The sequence below is a fragment of the Passer montanus genome, unplaced genomic scaffold (genome assembly GCF_014805655.1).
Source record: "Passer montanus isolate IOZ18808 unplaced genomic scaffold, ASM1480565v1 scaffold3, whole genome shotgun sequence".
NCBI classification, from domain to species: domain Eukaryota; kingdom Metazoa; phylum Chordata; class Aves; order Passeriformes; family Passeridae; genus Passer; species Passer montanus.
The window spans coordinates 13,579,900-13,600,943 of record NW_024367707.1 but is presented as its reverse complement, the minus strand read 5'-3'; the positions used below and the strand labels follow the sequence as shown (position 1 = coordinate 13,600,943).

Genomic DNA, 21,044 nt, shown 5'->3' with positions numbered 1-21,044 from the left:
TATAATGAAAAAGTGAATAAAACTTTCATGTACTTGAACATACAAGCTTCCTAAGCAGGTGCAAAAACATATGCAACTGTCAGTATGTATATTGAAATGCAATGCAGAGATACAGCACACATGAACACTGTGAACATCACGGATGTCTAAAACGCCTATTTACCAGGCACATGCATTTACTCCGCAATGTCACCAATTACAGGCAGTTTTAGTAAGCGTGGTACTTGTGAGATGAGACCTTACCTTCTACCAAAATTCTACACACGCAAAGCATCTTTGCATCAATATTCAGCGCAACAGCGTGTCGGGGTTTGACATACACTCAGCTGCATTCGGTTACCCTGTTTGATCTCTTCCCTGGCCCGACAGCTAATTTAAATGATGAATTTTTTATCATGATGCAGGTAAATGAAGTTAAACCAGATAAACCAGGTTTTATACTAAAAGGTCTTTCAGCTTCAGCAGTGGCAGTAATCATCCCAGAGACAAGCCAAACCCAGGGCCGGGTGCAGGACTTCTCTGCAGCAGATGCCGCAGCCGGAGCCGGTGACACGGCAGCACCGGGGCCGTACAGTGCCCACAGCCTCCCGCAGCGCGTCCCCGTCAGCCGCCCACAGGCACCCAGAGCCACCGCAGGCACCCCAGCTGCCCTCACACCGGCCAGCGGCGGCGCGGCGGGAGAAAAGGGAGCGGAGCGGGAAGGGGGAGGCGGAAAGAACACAAAAAAGAGGGCGCTGGAGAAGGGGGCAGCCAGCTGTTCGGTGTTCGGGCACCTCCTCTCGCCGGCCGCGGTCGCAGACGGTCACCTCGGCAGCTCCTTTGTTCCCCTCCTCCCCGCACTCACCCACGGTGGCCAGGGTCTCCAGGTCCTCCAGCTTGTAGGCAGCGGGCTCGAGCGCGGCGGGCGAGCCGGGACCGGCGGGGCTGGGGGCCGGCACGGCGGGCTGAGGCGCGGCCACTCCCGCCGCCGCCGCCTCGCCGCCGCTCTTCGCCCCCATCTTGGCCTTGGCAGCGCTGAAGGCGTCCATGGGGCCGAGCGGGCGCCCCGCGGCCGCTCAGCGCATGGAGAAGGGCAGAAGGAAGAGGGAGGAGAGGGAGCGGCAGGGACGCAAAGTTTCAGTCTTCAGCAGGCGGGGTGGCTGCTCCCCAGGGCTGGAGCCCGCTGCCGCGTCTGAGGGGGCGCGCAGCCCTTCAGCATCGCGGCCACAAGCGCCGCGCCGCCCGCCGGTGCCCGCAGCAGGCAAGGACCGCCGCGCAGACAATGGCGAGGGTGCGCCCAGCCGCGCCACACGCGGGGCGGAGGGCGGGGTTTGCCGCTGCCGCTGCGGCACCGTCCCGCTGAGGGCTGGCGGGGCGGGGCCGGGCCGGGGGAAGCGCGGCCCCGCCGCACAGCGGGAGCGCGGCTCTCGCCCCTCGCCGCGGGCACGGCCCGGAAACGTGTGACAGCCCCGGTGCTCTCCGCTTGTCCTTCCCCACCCTGCGTCCCGCCCGAGGGGCAGCGCGGCTCGGCGGCGGGAAACGGGGTGGAGGGAAGTGCCGGCGGCTGCCGCGCCTGCCCTGCGCTCCCTCAGCGTTGCAGGGACACCTGGAACGGTCCCGTCCGCTCCCCGCAGAAAGTTAAAAATGAGCGGTGGAGCTCTTGCGAAGCGGCAGCCGGGGCCCCCTCGGCTGCACAGTAACAGCCCTGGGAGGAGCCGGTCTTTCCCCACGCGTGGGAGCGCGTTCGAGTGGCTCCCCCCGCACGTCCCAAAGGGGTTGTCACGCCTTATTTTACTCCACGTTTCCAAGCAGGTGTGGATTCCGCACCGGTCACAGCCCGTCAGCCTCCCCTGCTCCAGCCTGCAGGATGTTCGTGTGGCTGGGGATGGCTGGGGTTAGCCGACACCCGCCTCATACAGCAGCAGCAGCAGAGTACCGAATATAGCTCCTTCCAGAGCTGCCAAGAAGCTGTTGACGATTATGCTGAAAGACAAGGCAAATTGGTGTGTGAATCAAGTCACTGTAAAGCGCACACATCAAAACTGGGATTGAAATCCTCATTTTTTCCATGCCTTGTTGTGGCCCAGTTTTACCCTATTCACAGCTACTGCCCTATGCTCCCATGAGCTGAATATCTGCAAAGCTGATGTGTAAATCAAGTCACACGGGTGGCATTTGGCATCTCCTTTTTATTAAACGTGACATCATGAGAATTTAAGGCTTATTAGTTTCTGTGTGGAGTAGGTTCAATAATAATGACAAATAATTGTGTGTATAAAAAAAAACGGTACAGATAGATAAATTATTTATAAGACTTACAAATATATGTACATTTATCCTCAATTTTAAAGTATCCTTAGAGTTAAATTAATAGTTGTAATATCAGAGGATATAAAATACATTTTTATCTTTTAGCTTGTTGACATGAAGGGTTATGACTAATTCAGAAAATCATTAGGTCATCTCTGCTTCCTGTCAGCCTTTGAAAAGTCACCGGTCAAGGAGGATGGCATCACTTTTGCTCCAAAATTTCAGATTTCATCTGTTAACTCTTTGGAATGCAAGTTTTGCCCTTCTATTTTTCTTTACTACTTTACTGCTTTACTTTCCTTTCTGCTTCGTTACTGCGAGGTTGACTGAACATTAGAACAGGTCACCCAGAGAGGTTGTGGAATCTCCCTCACTGGAGATACTCAGAAACCATCTGGATGCAATGCTGTGCCACGTGCTCTGGGATGACCCTGCTAGAGCAGGGAGGTTGAACCAGGTGACCCACTGTGGTCCTTTCCCACCTTACCCAGTCTGTGACTATGTTCTGTACATTCTGTATCAGATTTACTGTGGTTTAGGCCTTGAATGATATATTTTGAAGAATCCTTAAACTGTCAATTGTAAATGTTCTAGCAAGCTGTAAATTTAACTTCTGTTTGGTCAAAAGGTAAACAAGCCAACAAAGCTCTTTAACAATAACTGAAAATTTTGTTTAAGATAGCAATTTGAAAAATACACATCAAAGCATTGAAAAAAATCTGAGTGTGTCTAAAAATCTAACTTTGTTTCTCTAGCTAAATAATTACAAATTGAGAAGAAAAGGTATAAACTGATTGTGCTAATTATTTTCAAGAGAGAGTTCTTTAACTTCGGTCTAGCCAAGAAAATTGATCTTTGATCTTCTTGAAACCTTTCCTTTTCAATAAAAACTACGAAATCATTCACTTCTCAGATGTTAAAAGGGGCATAAAGTATTTTACTTAAGATCTTGATTATCCTCAACTGATATTTCCATTTATGCTACAAATTTTACCTAGCGTTTAAATTACTTGCATCCAGGGCATTAAAACTTTCTTTTAAAGAGCCTCCTGCTGCCATGCTTCAACAGTTGGTGGCCTGTATGACAGCACCCATTCAAAAGAGTTGTGATTCAGCAAGGCTCCTAAGCACAGGATTAGTTTAATTCAATGCAGTGTCTGTTCTTAAGATTTAAGTTTGCTTCCTTCCTTTCCGTGCAAGGCATTTCCTAGTTCTTGTTGTAGCAACATAATTGCAGTGTTTATATTTAGAATGTCAACATGTTATTAGAGTGCTTTGTCACCTCTCTATAACCATCTCAGAATTTATCATGCAGATACTGATTATTATCCACAATACTTCAGGGAAAGAAAATGTTTTTTCTGCATACAATCAAAGCTCCTAACTTCATAAATTGCAAGTGGAAGTAGAGCTGCCACTAGATTGCAATAATGGATATGAAACATAGTTTCTTGCCCAATTTGGGCACAATTCATAGGCAAGCCTGCAACCCTATATTCCTATTTTCCTTCTTCTTTGCCTTTATTTTAACTTAAAATGTCACCTTTTGGTCACAGGCACTTTTTGAATAATCTTGGCTTTTCCCTTGCTCTTGATAATTCTTAGTTCTCAGGTTTTCACTTTCCCCACACATGCATTAAGTGCCTAATGCCAGGTTTCTTTATTGTAAAACAATTTTCCCCCTTTATTTTTCTAGTCCTTTACCTTACAGGTCCTTAAACCAATGGTTAGTTCTATTTCATTTTCTCTTAAAAGTTCCAGATATTAGAGATTAATCTTTCCAAAGAGAGTGAAGATCTTTTTAAAAGAGATTTTATTTAGGAAAAAAAAAACAAACCCAAAACCAGAGAACTGTAGTTTAAATGGTTTTCTCAATTCATTGTGAGGGCTTATTCTTCTATTTCAGTGACAAAAAATGTTCCATGTATTTATATTTCTTTATGAATTTAGAATTTTCAGGGACCAGAAGGGTTACAGGTGTCAGTTTGGTTGTTCCCTGTGGCCTTTCATATATGTGCATTTGCCAAACTTCAGCACATAGAACCATACTGGTAGTTAAATGTTTATTTGGGTCCTAAATTACTAACTTTCCTCCCATTCCTTCATTTTGGTTTGTAGGTTTGTTGTTTGGTTTTTAGTTTTTTGTTTTTGTTTTTGTTAGTTTTTTTTTTTTAATTTTCCCCCAGGAAACCTTTAGTTAACAATATTAAACCAATGTAAAGGATAACAAAACTTTCTACCGATCAGTGAATTGATATAGCAGATCATTTTTTTGTCATTTTAGGGGCACATTGTGGTACACATTCCATGCAAATGGAATATGATTTACGCACCTAACTCTCTGGGAGAGGAATCAGTCATTTAAATGTCTCCATGGCTGCAGACAAAAGTGTCTTTCCTGTAGTCTGAGAAGGTTGGCGTTTGTCTTCCTGAAAGCCTGCTTCTTTCTTCCCTGCAAATATATAATTTTCCATACAAATCTCGTTAAAGCATATATTTACCATCGCCATCACTGTAGTAAAACTACTACAACAAGTTAGCTGGAGAACCTGTTCAAACCTGTAAGGAGGAAATGGAGAAGTCCTTCAGTGGTGGTTATTACTAATAAATAGCTCCATATCATCTCCTTTAGTCACATTACATACGGTGCCTAAAAACGTGGGACTGCTCTGAGGAGGAAGAATAACTAGTAAAGATAATTAGTACTGGTATGTGTTTTTCATTTGTTTTGTTTTGCTAAAGAAGTTCATGATCAGGCAAGTCCTATGATGTAAACCAGCACCCTTTCGTGCAAAAAATCCTGGCCTGTGACAAAGGAAGGGGGAAATTATTCCACCCATCTGAAGCAGTTCCTTCATAGTATGGAAATAAGCCTATCTGTATAATGAGCAATCACACACCTTCATAAAGCAACTATCACACTTTTATTTGAATATGATTATGTTTAACATTTTTTTAAAAGCATTTAAATTATGATGAGTATAGTGGCAGTATCCAAATGAGAATTTAAATACAAAGAATTTAACGTTGTTGCCTGCATCCAAAACCGTGTTTCTGATGAATCTTGCTGAGCTGATTCCTTGCTTCGGAAATGCATTGGTGTAGCCAGTTCAAACATGGAAATGCTGTTACTAGGGTGTCTAGACTTTCTGCCCAGTCTGAGCAAGTTTGTGTCTAGCTTCTGCCAAAACTAGATTGAGATCTGGAAAAAAGATGTTGCTTTGCCTGCATTTGCTGAGGAACTTGTTCTGTTAAACATTATGAAGGTATATCTCACATACATGCAAAACTGCTACCCTCACAAAAGTAAGTTGTGACCAATTTTAATATTAAAAAAAACTGTTATAGGAACAGTGTCTTAGCTGATAGAAGACCCTGAAGTGCCAGCATGGTGGACAAGCTCTTTGATGTCTGGTGGTGATATTTGCTTCAGTTCAAAGATAGAATCAAGTAGCAATTCACTAGGACAACTTTTTGTTCATTCTTTTCCCCAGATAACTAGTTATGTCCCTTTGCACTGGCTTATCTCATTTTCAATACTCAGGATAGTATGCTGCTTATAGCAGTCACCCACAAAATGGGATATCCGGAATTTTTGCTCTTAATTGTATAAGAAGAGCTCTCATTCTAGCCTCCCTTCTTTAAGCTGCTGAATGCAATTGTAGGACATATTCTCCGATACTGTGCATTCCTACTTTACAAATGCTCCACATTTACTGTGTCAATGAAAGGATGTGTTTGTTACATTGCTGTGTGGAATTCTGCAAAAGTTGTATAAACAAATATAATTTTATTCACATTTATTTGTACAATTTATGGTATGTAGCTGTAGTGTTTTTGCATATTTTACCACATTTCTGCAAAAGTTAGTATAAAATAATAAATTCCACAAACAAGTAAATTAATTTGAGCTTTTGAGGGTTTTTGTTGTTGTTGTTGTTTTTTTTAAATTTATTTTAATTTTTGTTTGTTTTTTTCCTAGCAAGACATGTAATGTGAACTTCATAGCTTTCAGGGTAGTCAGACAGAATAATAAACTCTATCTGTTGCTACCAGCTGCAGGGAATTAAGCTATCTCAACAAAGACTTCTCATTTAGATAAATGTAAAATTTCTGTGACAAAATATTTTTTCACCTCTATTTAGCATAATTAAAAGTCTTTTAAAGTGAAATTGTATATGTCTTTTTAAGGCATGTTCATCTAATGCATGAACAGAATAAATCTTTTTATTAAACATTTTTAAAAATTTTATTTGGTTTCATATTGGTATCTTCATGTACAAGACTAAGGATTGTGTGAGAAAAAAGAAACAGCTAGAATCTTCCTCTAGTCATGGGCATCAAGGTGAGAATGTTGTCAGACCTCAGAGTCCATCATATCTGCATTGATTTAGCATCAAATTGTCCCTGTGTCACAATTTATGTGGGCTTCAGGTGTGGTTCATTTTAACCTGATCCAAATCCAGGCTGCCACAACTCTGTTGTTCTCCTCCCTCTCTCACATCAGCACCCACGCCCTTGCTTTTGCATTTGACACTCAGGTAGCTTCCTGGTGAGCCAGTTCAGGAATTAGTTCAGGGAATCATTTATTAAATAAAGTTATTGGGGTTTCTAGCCAAATCACTTCCCCAAACCCTTACCACAAACAAGGTTTTAGGGCATTTACAGCTGTGAGGAATTCTGAGCCAGACTGCATTTCTATCAAGCTGGGTCAGCTTTATACAACCCTTTATTTTGCTTATGCCTTTACTATTTGACACACTGATCCTTGAAAAAAAGAAATCAGCACTCTGAATGGATATACATGTCTGCAGCTGAAGTTCCCATTAATAGTTTTTAAAAATACCTTCGTTCATAAATCTTTTGCAACCTGGACGATTTTGTACTCTGCATGACAACTGACTTCACAGTGGTGTTGAAACTGGCCATAAAATCAGAGGAAGGAGATGGGCACGTCATTTAGATTGTCATGTCATATGGTGGGTAGTATTCTGGATTCCTTTCTTTGACTAGCTCTATCAGAAAAAAAGCAGTTAGATTTAACTCACGTGGGTTCAAGATGAGACTGTCATTCTCTCTTACCTCTGTAGCATTAAAATCAGCTAAACAAAATCTGACCCTTATTTACTTCCAGCTTAGACAAGTATTTTCAAATCTTTGCAGTTTATCTCTAAAACAAAGATGAAATCAGAGCCCCCAAACTTTTGCAAATAGTATACAAAGATATTCTATAAATATTTATATTCATGGGTAAATGTAAGCAATTCTTGTTATTTTTTTATTGAAGGAAAAATGCTTGAACGCATGATAGCTAAAATTGGAACTGAATTGCAAAAAGGAAGAACATTTTCTGTTAAATACAACAATATTAATTATGCATTTTTTATTTGTAACTGGTATCTTCTTTTGTGAAGTAATATATTCTTAATCTGCTCTTAATGAAATTAAAATACTATAAAGACTAAATTCATTCTGTAATGTCATACTTATCACTTTAACACTTCAAGCTGGCCTAATTTATACTTTTATTGTTATTTAATATTTTCACACAAACATGGGCTAAAGCAGATAGAAAAGCTTTCAAAGTATTTCTACTGATACTCTTACAATCTGATTACTACCAAAGCTGAGGAAATAGGTTTTAGATTTCTTAGAATTGATTTTGTACACTTACATATGAAATACAATTTATGTATGATATTCAGACTTTTTTTGCTAAACAAGTATGTTTTACTGAGCAATCACAAAGTGATATTAACTGTGATTCATTCATCTGTTTACAGTTCAGTTCATTAACTGTTCCGTACATGAGAGTCATTGCAGACTCATTAAGCAAAGTATTTAAGCACCTACTTAATTTTTGTTAGTTTTAAGCAAGTGCCTAGATTCTGTTAAAGCCAATGGAATTAGTCATAAGGTGCAGTGATTCAATAACTGCTGTTAAGTTTACATGCATGGTTAAAGTCCTGATATTAACTGTGATTTATTCATGTTTACAGTTCAGTTCATTAACTGTTCAGTACATGAGAGTCATTGCAGACTCATTAAGCAAAGTATTTAAGCACCTACTTAATTTTTGTTAGTTTTAAGCAAGTGCCTAGATTCTGTTAAAGCCAATGGAATTAGTCATAAGGTGCAGTGATTCAATAACTGCTGTTAAGTTTACATGCATGGTTAAAGTCATGCATACACTTACATGCTCTATGAACAGGAGCATAAACCAAAACCATGAAACTGCTCAAGCAATGAATCTGAGAAGGAATCATATTTCAAATATAAAATGAAAATAGAATAAAATGAAATTTCTTAGCCATCATGCTCATTTAAGTATGAACTTTAGCCAAAAAAAAAAAAAAAATAAAAGCATTGTGGCATTTAGGAAGAGTCAAGGGTTGATTTAATATGGGATCATTATACATCTGTGCAAACTCTAGGTTATGCCCAGGTATATATACCACATAGCTGGTCACAATAACTCCTGAAGAAGAAGGGCAATTTATCATCAGTTTACATATGAATTAATTTAATGGTCTCACTTTTTTTCTCCTTTATGGTACATTTTATTTTTTTTACATTGTGTATTACTTTGATGTAGTATAAAATCAATAAAGTAGTCAACATAAATATTAAGTATTACGAATGTTGGGCAGAATGGAATATGGATGCAGCTGAGTTCAGCAGCATATGAGAAATCCAATTGTTCATTGATCTTGCAAAACAACAAATTACATAACTTTCCTACTATACTTAGCAGCTGATCTCTGGCCTTTGAGTCAACATTTTGTGTGTTGGAAGGAAATGGATAATTTCTTTAGATAGCTGGAATAGATCACTCATTCATAGTTTTATTGAAGATGTAAACTTTTATAAAGCCGCAATTTGGCACACAGTCATTCTTCTCTTCTGTTTTCAGACTTAAGTAATTTTACAAGTTTTATACAGATGAAATTAGGATTACTTAATTAAATGTAAAACCCAAGAATTCAAATGCAAGCTAATAGCATTTCAGGGGATAGGTTACTGCATCAATTGATACAGTGTCAGTGCAGTTCCCTGCAAGTCTGAGGGGAATGAGGAAGACAGTGTCTTGAATCAGAGGAAATACTGATTTAGAAAGAAAAGATGCTTTAAGTAACATAAAAATAATTGCAAACATTATTTTCCAGTTTTGATTTTAGTACATATATAAATCATATTTCATCATTAATAAATTCACTTTATTGAAGTTTATACCAATGTTTTGCAAAATTTCTCAATGTGTTTATCTGGTTTTGCAATGATTATTTTTCATCATCCATTCATCTACTTCTCATAGTCACAGGGATGACAGAGGCTTTGCATCAGGTATCATCTACATACACTTGGGATTGGTTTTTTTGTTTGTTTGTTTGCTGGGATTAGTTAACAGTGTCATACTTAAAGTATTGGGAAAATGGTTGCTTAGATACTGATTCCATCCTAGTGGAAATTAACAGGAATTGTGCACTTACTGATGTCCGAGATTAGTGGATAATACATCTAAAAATATGTATTAATTTTGTAAAAGAATATATAATTTTGGGGAGTCTCAGATTATAGGAAAAGGATCTTTTCTGGTATTTCCCTCCAGTTTTAGTTTTTCTTTCTCTGTGTATGAAAGAGAGTCATATATATACAATTTATTTTACTAAAATGTCTCTGACTACATATTTTTATTAAAAAGAAAAATAAGTCTGTTTTTAACCTGGGCTGCATTTAACTACTTGGTAGGTCCTGTAACAGGGGGATGGGGTTTTGATCTGTATTTTGTTACTCCTTTTTTGTGACTCTTGTTATTCAGATACTTGACTTCCTTAATTATTTTATCAGTGGTGATGCTTTCATGAGTATAAGAATGATGTTTATATATTGTGGGTCTCTTGTCTGTAACTGTTTTTAGAAATTTTTTCATCAGGCAGCCAAGCAGTCTCATTGCTTTCAACAAGGTTCATATCTCTCAATTGTACAGTTGCAAAGGTTACTACTCAAAAATTAATAGAAAACTCTGCCAGATGTCTTCACCTTTGTCATATTCTCCATTACAAATGGTTCCCAAATTCATTATAAGAACATACAATATGTGAAAAATTAAATATGTAAATAATAAGTAATAGCAGACAAATAGGCCAAGGAGAAAGAATGTTTTCTGTTGGAAAGGTGAATGCCATGTGGGGTGGGCAGGATAGTGGGGGTCGAGGCAGAACTTCCAGGTGTCATGGCTAAGGAGTAAATCTGCTGAGGGTTTCTGAGCCTTGGGGAAAGCCTTTTGAAGGGGAGTGTTTGTAGAGTTTCCTTTTTCAGCTTCCTTCTGAACTTCCAGTTGCGGGAACAGCAGATTTACATTTCACCGGGGACTGAGAAACCCAGTCTATAGAAAGCACTGAAAACAGAAATTGGATTTGATCATGCCATGGCTCATGCCATGACTTTCCTGGACAGCTCTGTCCTTTTCCAGTCCCTTAGGAGAAATGGGTAATAAATGCACATGTGGTAGTGCATGACTATACAAATCTGTTTCTAAATATAATGGGAAAAATGTAAAGTTCTTTAGCAATGATTTAGCTAGCTTTATCAGTTGTTTTTAATATCTGCATTTGAACACCTGAAACTTGGGAAATATTGAAAGGAAGAAAATTACTGTAATTCAGAAAGAAATGTGGGTAAGGTGATGTAGGGATTTCACAAAGAAATAATGAAGAGATTAGAGTGCTTCCCTAAGAATGCCAAGGTACAAGTTTTAGGGTGCAGATGACTGTAACATTGGTGAGGTGTTTCTGAATGAGCATATGCTCTTTAGTCTGGACAGCTGATCACCCCATTTTTCTATCACTAGTAACATTTGACTACCCCAATCTGTGCCTCCAGGGATTATTACTTAGGAAGAGCAAGGAATTTAATGAAGGAGTGCGCATGAGGTTTTCTGAAGTTAGGAATTTAAAAGCTGAAAATGTGAGAATCATATTGTGACAGTGTTAGAGATAGTGGCAAAGTTGGACGATGGAGACATCATATGTTTCTGCAGTACTCTTCTGCTCTGTTATTTGGGATGGAGTGAAAGTTACTTTACTGCTGGTACTTTTTTCATTAATTATAAATATTCAAGATGTTTACTCCTGGATGGGCTGTTCTATTAAAATTGTTTCAGTTTTAGTGTTTGATTGTGAAAAAAAAAAAGCCCAAAGATGACTTACACATTTGAGAAGAAATGTGAAAATACTTGGTGATATTATTTTCAAGATTCAGTGAGAAGTGATTTTCACTAGATGATTTGGAGAGCACCCATAGCATTTATTTGGCAATATTACAAATAGTGCCTATCTTAATGTCATTACATTACAGAGGATTTTTATTTCTTAAAATCAGTAGTGATTTGCTGAACAAAACATGAAAACTTTCATACTTGTTCAAAGTTTTTTGAGAGAAAGATTTTAACTTCAGATCAGGTTCAAAGGTTGAAAATTTAATCTCCCAAGCCATACCCAGGGACCTTAAGAAGGAAAAATCTTTAATGAATTGTAATGGAATCAGATCACAGCTTTTCTTGGATAAGTCCATTTAAAATGTATTTCACAGTTTGGTCTTGTTTTATGAAATCAATTATATGCATTTTCCATTTAAGCTTGTGTGTGACTTGGAGTCAGTAGGAACAAAAGAAACGTTAAAATGCTTTGTTGACTAACAAAAAGTTAAGCACACACTTAACAGTACGTGCTTTACTAAATTGAAACTCTGTGAGAGTAGGTCAGGCAGAAAGCAGCAGTGAATTAGCCCTGGCTGACCATGCAGTAGGCACCAACTTAAGGCCTGCTTAAAAAGCAGAATGCTAAGAAAAAGGACATCTGATATGTTATGGTGAGAAGCACAGGATTATGTGTTATGTTATGTTAATATAGGTTAAGTCATAGTCTCTATACAAGGTTATGTGTTAATGATTGGTTAGTTGGTTTTCCACATATAGTCATGTTGTTGTCATAGGTTCTTCATTCTGTTACCAAGTTTGTGTATGTTCTATTCCCTGTAATATTGGTCTTCTGTTGGCTGCCCCCCACAAGGTGTTACCTTCTAGGGCTACTGTGTTTGGCTTCTGTTTTTGTTATCCACCTTAATAAATTACCTTTCGGGTAATTAATTAATTTATTTAATTACCTTTTCGCCAGACTGCTCTTCAAGTCTGGTCACCCACACCACAACAAAACTCTTCTAATGTTTTTTCCAGTTGTGATGAGAGTAGAGAGAAAGAAGAAAAAAAATTACCTTTGATCTCACTGAACCTTTAAAAAAAGAGGTATGGTTCTCTAGGAAGCTATTGTACCAAATCAGGCCAATTCAGCAGAATGAAGCTTCAAACCCCAGATCCTTATTACATGTAGCGCTAATTTCACTGAGTGTGAAATTGTTTTTTGCTAATCCAAAAAGCATGAAATAAGCACTGAGCAAGGAATATGTCATAGAAATAAAGTGCCACACTGATGGTTTCTGACAGTACGTAATGATTAAGGAAAATGTGTTCTCATGACACAAGATTGCTGCAAACTAAAAAATTCCCTTTGCATCACCCCCATTTATTATTTGCCAAAGGAGTATGAAATTTTGATTTTATAAAGCAGAAAAAAAGTCAAACTATTGATGCAAAGCACATGTGGTATTAGTAATTTGTATTTTTGTGGTTTTATAGATTTGCTGAAAATAGGAATTAATTTCTTGCCAAATGAACCTTACAGTGCAGTGCAGAAATAAAATACTGGCAAATGGTACTGGTGGATGTAGATATCTGTGCTAAGGCCTCCCAGATAATTAAAATATTTTCTATTAGTTCACACGTTAATATAATCTATAAGAACTGGGTTCCCTCTTATTACAGATATAACGTAATTTGTCACTAGAAGTGATTATGCATCAGATATCTCAAAATAAAACATCAGGTATAAAAATATCCCAAAAAAATTCTTTGCATGAGATGAAGGTCTGCCTGAATTCCGAGAAGTGTTTCTGCTGAAGCTGTGACAATCCGTCAAGGCCATGAGAATACCTACTCTGGTAAAGCCTCATGAATCCTAAGTCTGGAATTATTTTAAGATGGGGAAAACTATGACCTCTGGAGCCCTTCAAGACCTCTTATTATATACCACAGAGATTTCTGCTAATTTCTGTTTGTCTTTATTTCGCAAAGCTTTATATCATTACTGTAAAAAGTTTTTATATCGTAGCTTTTATGAGAATCTTATATGTGCCTCAAAAAAATAACTCAAATTATTAACTCACGGTTTTATTCTTAGATTTTTGCTTCTGTAAAATGTAAGCACAGACATAAAATAGTATACCAATTATTTAATTCTAATTCAGTTTTCCTGGTTTTATCTAGGTATGTGCTAGTGAAAATGAGATGTTTTCTAAGTAGTTCATTTATCCAACCAGACAACTTTAAAACTAGATTAGAATCACAACTCATAATGTCATGTTGCAGTTTGAAACAAAATGTTTCAAATTTAAACCAAACATTTATTAAGGGTCTAAAATTTTCCTCTTTAATATATTTTTATTCCTTGAATGCCTCTTGAATGATGCATTCCACTTTTAAAAAACACATAATTATGATCTAAAATGCCATGATGTGTCTTTATCTTTTAGAAATCTCATAGAAAATTGAATTTATTGAATTTATTTCATATAGAAAACATTTTTCTGAAAACCCCCCAAATTTGTGAGTGTAAGTGAATTACCTGTTTTCTATTTCTCTTTAAATTATCTCTGTTTCTCCCTGAAGAACACGATTATTTCTGTGGCATAAAGAGAAGAAAGTGTTAACACTGCTAACTACACTAACAAAATACTGAAAGCAGAGTTGCAGATCCCAGTGTGCTGAGCAAGGAACTAGTAGTCATCTATGAGGGAGTGCAGGTCAGAGAAGGCAAGGGCAAGTGTGGTGTGGACAAGGCTAAGAATTTACATTTGATCAGCAAATTATTAGTATACAAAGTATAGTATACAAAGTCAAGATGGAAATGCAGGTGCCTTGTCATCTCAGCCATTGGTGTAAAATGAGATTCAGGCCAAGGTAAGCAGTTGTCAGCTGATTGTTTCTTTTTCCCCTTCCACTTCTCCCCTCAGCTGCGCAACCACAGTGAACAGTCCTGGCAAAGACTGAAAAGTGAAGCCATAGAAAGGGAAAGCTTTTTCCAGCCTCACTAGTTCCTTGGTGTGGGACACCACACTTTTACAATAATAGCTCTGCCAGAAAGATGGAAGAGGTGATAAGGAAAAGAGGAGGTAGGTGAGCCACATGTGATGGTGATGCAGCTGAAGAAAATTACCTACATAAGATAATGACCTAACAGACCATTTTTTTTTTGGTCAAATTATGTCTTGCCATTGACCCACTACAGGATATAGTGGAGTCAGAACACTTGTATTCTAAATCTAGATGCAATCCAAAGGTGTTTTTAAGATCCAGTGTTCTTAAAAACAGAACACCTTATGTTTGCTTATCGACAGTGGTTGTTGTAACTAGGAAATTGGTTGTTGTACCTAGGAAATAATCTCATTCATCAAAACTAATAAGAATAGTCAGAAAAGACACAAAAGTAGTGAAACCTAGTTTTTGTGATTTCTAGCATTCTTAGGACTGCATTGATGGTTGAATTATAAACTGTAGTCTTTGACAATAAACTCCATGGTTTCATTCCAAGTCATTTCACTTGTATCGTATTTCTTTTGCATTACTCTGGTACATTATCTACCTTTTGCAACATAGACATGGTGTTTTATTTTTTTCTTCTTATTTTAGCCTTATTGTCAAAATTATTTGTAAAGAGCCTACCTTCATGTCATTGAAAAAGAAAACTCAAATTTTTACAACTATTTATTTTGTTGGAGTCCTACTACAGCAGTATCTCATTAGAGCCAAATTTAACTCAAGATCTTGCTAGTCTTGACTTCTTTTTATTATTCATAGTTCTTTACTGACTTCCTTTGAAACACATTTTCACAAACATTGGACAGATATCCATAAGACTTTCTCAACAGTCATTATCAAGGTGCTATTATACTTCCTGTGGGTTTTTACATTTTTCAATCTTCTTCCATTATTTAATATCTCTGTTTTTTCTCTATTTAACAATCTCTTTTCTTCTGCAATTGCATGTTGCTATTTATCATAACATAACATAACATAACATAACATAACATAACATAACATAACATTAGCATAATATATGAAATCTCTCATGGCTTTTGGTTTGAAGATTAAAGCCTGTGGTACCCATCTGAACTTAACTGTGTTAGGTTATGTTCTTCCTCAGGACATATTTGGAATTTATATTTCTCCTTTCGTCTATTTCATTATTCTGGAATATAAACATTTTGTTGCAGACCTATTTGTCACTATTTGTTTTTTATTAGCCTAAAAACTTACTTACCCTGCATTCCATCTAAACCCTAACAATTTCTGGCATATTTCATTCATTCCCACTCACAACTGTTTTTCCTTCTGCTGATTTAGATTTATTTCACCTTCTGTAGTAGCATTTGTATCAGTTTTTGTAATGCATATGTGTACTTAAAAGGTATTGGTATAATGAAGATTCAACATTTTAGTTATTTTGCAAGAATATAAATATTTAACAGAAGTTCTATGCCCCGGTCCTTTTCTGTCCTCGTCTATTTCACATATATGTGTATTATCAACTGAAACCTTTTTTTTTTTTTTCCAAATGTTTGGCAAAATTCTCTTTGAGTGATTAATGGATTGATTAATTATTGCTATGATTGATGATAAATGAGCATACAATACAGCTGGGTCTTCCAAGAAAGTATAAAAATACAGAAGAAGTTTTAATTTTTTTTTTCACTGTGAAGTACGAAAGAGAATCCATACTTATCCTTAATCAAGATTTTGGAAACAGTGACGACATGCAAGTACCCCACTGACGTTTTTTCTTTTTTACCTGTGGTGCAATGATGGATAGTGCAGCAATGCTTCTTCTGTGTTTCAACAGGTGAATTTAATCATTATTTAATTAAAATTATATTAATTAAAAATTCAGCTGAAGAGTAAGAATATGCTGACAGTGTATGCTATAAGCTTTGTGAGTTATTATAAAGTCAGCTTTTTAAGTGCATCTTGCAGCCCAAGGTATCCATTTCCCCCTCTGGCTTCACTGTGTTCTTCACAAGACTGCAGTCCTCACTCTTAAGCTTTGTCTGGCAAAAGACCCTGAAGAAAAGCCCTGCACAGAAGATAGGAATAATTAAGAGAAAGAGCTTCAGGCTTCCTAATCTTCTTTTCATGTTGAGAACAGCCCTGGCTTTTGATTCCTGAATCACTAGAAAACGGACTACTCAATAATTATTTCTTCTTTTCTGTGGGATTCCTCTGACTATGACATTTTTCTACCAAATTAAGGAGGCTGGATGAAGTCAGAGGAGCAACAAAGCCAGTTTTGTGCACTGGACAGGCATAGAAATGTACATGCCAGGTATCCTCCCAAGTTAATTCTAAAGAAATCAAGAAGTAGTAGGTTTTCAAAAATAATCCTTGCCTGGAGTAATGGAAGATTCACAGATCAAATTATATATTTCCTGGTTTTATAAGTGCTCTTCACAGTTTTTGAGAAATGCTAATTTGAAAGCAGAATTCGGGTACAGTTCAGGCACAATTTCTTACACATCTTCTATAGTGCTCAGCAGCACTGGACAGTTTAACATTGTCTAGCAGATTCCCAGGTCCTTATTAATATAAGAATTAAGCTTATGTCAAATTGTTTGCTTAAGAACAATTCTTTTGATCTTGTTTAGCATTTATAACTGGAACTTAAAAGTGAAGCTGGTTTAGGCAGCTGCAAGAGTGTTCTAGACTTTTTAATATTATTTCTAATTAGGTGTTTTTTCTCCCAGACCTGATTTTTTTTTACTAGCATAGCATTTAACTTTTATATTCTCCTGATTAAGTTATGCTGAATGAATGCTGTGTTCCATTTACTCTTTTGCTCTCTTTTCACACTTGTTACAGTCTTGATTTATTTTTAAGATCATTGTTACTGCTTTAGATTGCAGTAGAAAGCAGATATTGATAAATAGAATGGCTATGACAGTGGCTGTACACATGTTCTCCTCTAATGCCTAGAAATTATCTACTCTTCTGGTTTTTCCATAGAATAAGTTATCCTTGTTTTAACATAATTTTACTAAAATTATGCTTTAAGGTAATTTCTTATGATGATTGATTTTAAGGCTGCTATAGTTAAGACTGAAAGTTCCCTTTGGGCTCCTAAATTAAGGTCTGAGTTTTATTAATGCTCAGTGTCTGTCAGTTCCACCCAACGGAGTTGCTGAATACTGTGCAACACCAGAAAATCATATTATTTTTGTTCCTATGTGGACATAGGAAGACGGTTTTAGATTTGATTGAATTAGAAAATCTCTTACATTTTATTTTTGAATTTTCAGGAAGAATTCACATTGGGCTTAAATTTTTAAGGATATGACCTCTTTTGAAAAGAGAGAGATGGTCCTATGGTCATTGGAATTAAGTGGAAGTGACACTTGCAAAAATACTATGCTCATCATACAGCTTAGGCTTTAAAATTTAAAAGCTTAGGCTGAATTGTCCTTTTTTTCAAATTAACGGAAATAAAGCAGATACTTTTATCACAGTTATTCAATAAATCATGACTAGAATGTTACCTTAGGCTGAATTGTCCTTTTTTTTTCAAATTAACAGAAATAAAGCAGATACTTTTATCACAGTTATTCAATAAATCATGACTAGAATGTTATGCTAAAACTTGTGTTGATAAGTTACTGTGTGTTTTTAAAAATAGTTAATATTTAATTAATATTTAAATTATTTAGATGCCTTAATTTTGCCTTAATTTAGAGAAGCAGATAATTTATTATTTTTTTTAATAACCATGCTTGATCATGTATAGAATTGTAGGACATGTTCCACCTTTAATTTATGTATTTTTGCCAGAAGATTCTATGGTCCTTGGCATGGAAGGCCTTCACATTGCTACTGTAATTAGTCACTATGTAATCTGGAGCTTAATAATCATATATAAATTCCCTACTAATTACCCTGTAATCTACTATTTGTTGATTAGAAGAGCATGAGATGAGTATTTCTACTATTATTAATTTCAATTTACATGATAATTATAGGGCTGTAACAATTTTTCTTGTTTACTCGCTTGGCTATGCTGTGCGGCCTTTTGTTCTGTTAATAAAATACTGCCTTTTTATGTTCAACCATTTTAATCCATACCCAGCCAGCTTCTCCTTGCATGCACTTCTAGCCTGCATTGTTCTTGGGCTGGTACCCAGACAGGTCACTACAACAGGTCATTCTTTGTTTTCCCTGAAAAGCACTTAGGCAAGTTTATGTGAAATAGTTACAATGCTCTCGTCTAGTTTAAATATAGGGTGAAACCCTGCCTGTGCTGAAGGAAAAACACAGGGAACTGTTGCTCTGTGGAGCAAGAATGTACACATACCTGCTCTGAAGTTCAGGAGGAGGCAGTGTGGTTGGATACTTGGGTGAAGATGAAAGGAGAAAAAAACAAGGTTAATTTAATGGTAAGGATATACTATAAACTGCCAAGCAGAAGGAGTAGGTGTGGACGAGGCTATTTTTGTGCAGCTATGTAATGCATCAAAATAGCAGGGTTGTGGGAGATGGTTTTAATTAAGCATGTATCTTTGAAAGAGTAATTTTGCTTTTCACACAAGGAATAATAACTAGTCAGATGGACACAAAATTTTTATTCGAATAAATGGTTGGTACCAGCAGTTTTAGGTGTGATTCAAACTAGCCAGACAATACTGGAGACCTGGTCATGTAAATGATTATGATGTATTTGTGATCCTAGGAAGAGGCTGCATGTATGGAAGAGGAGGATAAAGATGGAAGTATACTTCAGCAAAGAAAATAGCAAATTCAGTGTTGTTAGGTAGGGTCTCATGGGAAGATAAAATGAAAGAAGGATAGCTATCATAGTAGAAAGTTATAACTTTTATTTAAGGAATTCATTAAAGTTTTCTACAGCTAAATATCTCAATACAAAAAAAATAAGTCAGTAGATAATGAATATGATAAATTGAGAAATTATGTGAAGTCAGTTAGATGAAAACCAGTAAAGAAAAATGCATATTAAGACACTAGAGAATCAAAAAAAAAAACAAGCCAAAGCCAAAAAAATCACAAAGACAAAATAAGGAATCACTCTTTAGGCAGAAGAATTGCAGAGAAGCATTTTGAAGAGATTGCATATGCAGCATAATACATGTAAATCAATAGTTTGATGTGGTTAAAGAAAAAACAAATTTCATTCTAGGAGGTATTAGCAGCTGTGTTGTACATAATACAGATAGTAGTTTTTCTGCTTTTTCCAGATCTGGTGAGGGCTCTGCTAAAATAGCATGTCTACTTTTAGGAATTTTCTCTGATGTGAATGATGTAGGCAAGTTAGGATAAGTTCAGAGTAGAGCTAGAAATGACATGAATTAGACAGTATGATCTCAGAAGACAATTTGAAAACACTGAGTTAATTTAGGAAAATAAGACTGTTTAAGGGTAAATCCTCCAATATATACAGGCTGTTTCATTGTGGTGTTCATCTGTCTTCCATGTCCACCATAGGACAAAGAAAATATTGACTAAATTTGCAACAAGACAGGGTTAAGTTAAATGGGAAATTATAATATTTAAAACACAATGATAATTAATAACATGAAAAAACTGCCTAGTGTATAAGTAGGGTTTCTATTATTAGAGGCTTTGAAAGAGAGTGTAGAAAAGCCTCCATTAAGAGTGGTCCAGCCTCCTTCAGTAGAGGAAGATAAACTGAGTAACTTTTTTGTTCTTACACCATTCTAATATTTCCGGGTTGGTTGTGGGGTTTTTTTGGGTTTTTTCTTTTTTTCTTTTTTTTTTTTTTTTTTTTTTTTTTTTTTTTTTTTTTTTTTTTTTTTATTCTATCACAGGATAAATAAGGGAATTCCCATAATTTATCTCACTGCCCATGCACTATAGATGATGTATTTACCATCTGGAATTAGGTTTGCAAGATAAAAAGCCATTTAGTTGGAAAATTTTGTGGAGTTAATAAAGGGAGAAAGCTTCTGTATTAGGCCTCCTCTCTGAAACAGAGGATAGTCTTATGAAAATCTGTCTTTGACTTCTGGCCTCAGATACAGAGGTGGAAAGTCCTGGACTGTCAGTGGGAAGCAAAGGAGGAGACTGTGATATTGAGCTCAGAAGACCTGGGCCAGGGCAGGGAAGAACCTAAACTTATCAGCCAGGATCATCAGGGACAAATCAGCTTATTAGGGAAGTATTGAGAGAAAATGGACAAATTGGGAGTGAGATGCTGAAAGCGGGAAATCATCATTATGGAGTCAAGAAGAACTGAAAAGGAAAAAAACAGGTAACTCATGGGGAAAATCCTGGTCTGGAAAAATTGGAGAAGGAGGAAAGTAGTGGATAAAGACTGCAAAAGGCTTTGTGACCACAGTCACATGCTCCTCTTCAGAAATCAGTGTCGAAGTAGACACACATCGAATGTCATCAACCTTCTACTGATGACCTCAACAGACCATCACCATGGTGCAACAGTTTCTGTTTTATTTTGTGTTGCTTCAGTTTACATTTTAGAAAATTCACACAGACAATTACGCATTAAGGAAATACAGAGTTTTCAAGTACTCAAAATTAAGAAGTACCAAGCAGAGGCTTGTGTCTT

General features: G+C 37.0%; 1 protein-coding gene across 2 annotated transcripts in view; it reads right to left on the bottom strand.

Moving 5' to 3' along the window:
- Positions 1-1,051, bottom strand: part of PRKX (protein kinase X-linked) — a 55,759-nt gene extending 54,708 nt beyond the window's left edge. For both annotated transcript variants that reach the window (XM_039714408.1, XM_039714409.1), the window contains exon 1: positions 845-1,051. In XM_039714408.1, coding sequence (XP_039570342.1) covers positions 845-1,028 — 184 coding nt within the window. In that variant the 5' untranslated portion in view covers positions 1,029-1,051. The remainder of the gene's footprint in view (positions 1-844) is intronic.
- Between the last annotated feature and the right edge of the window lie 19,993 nt (positions 1,052-21,044).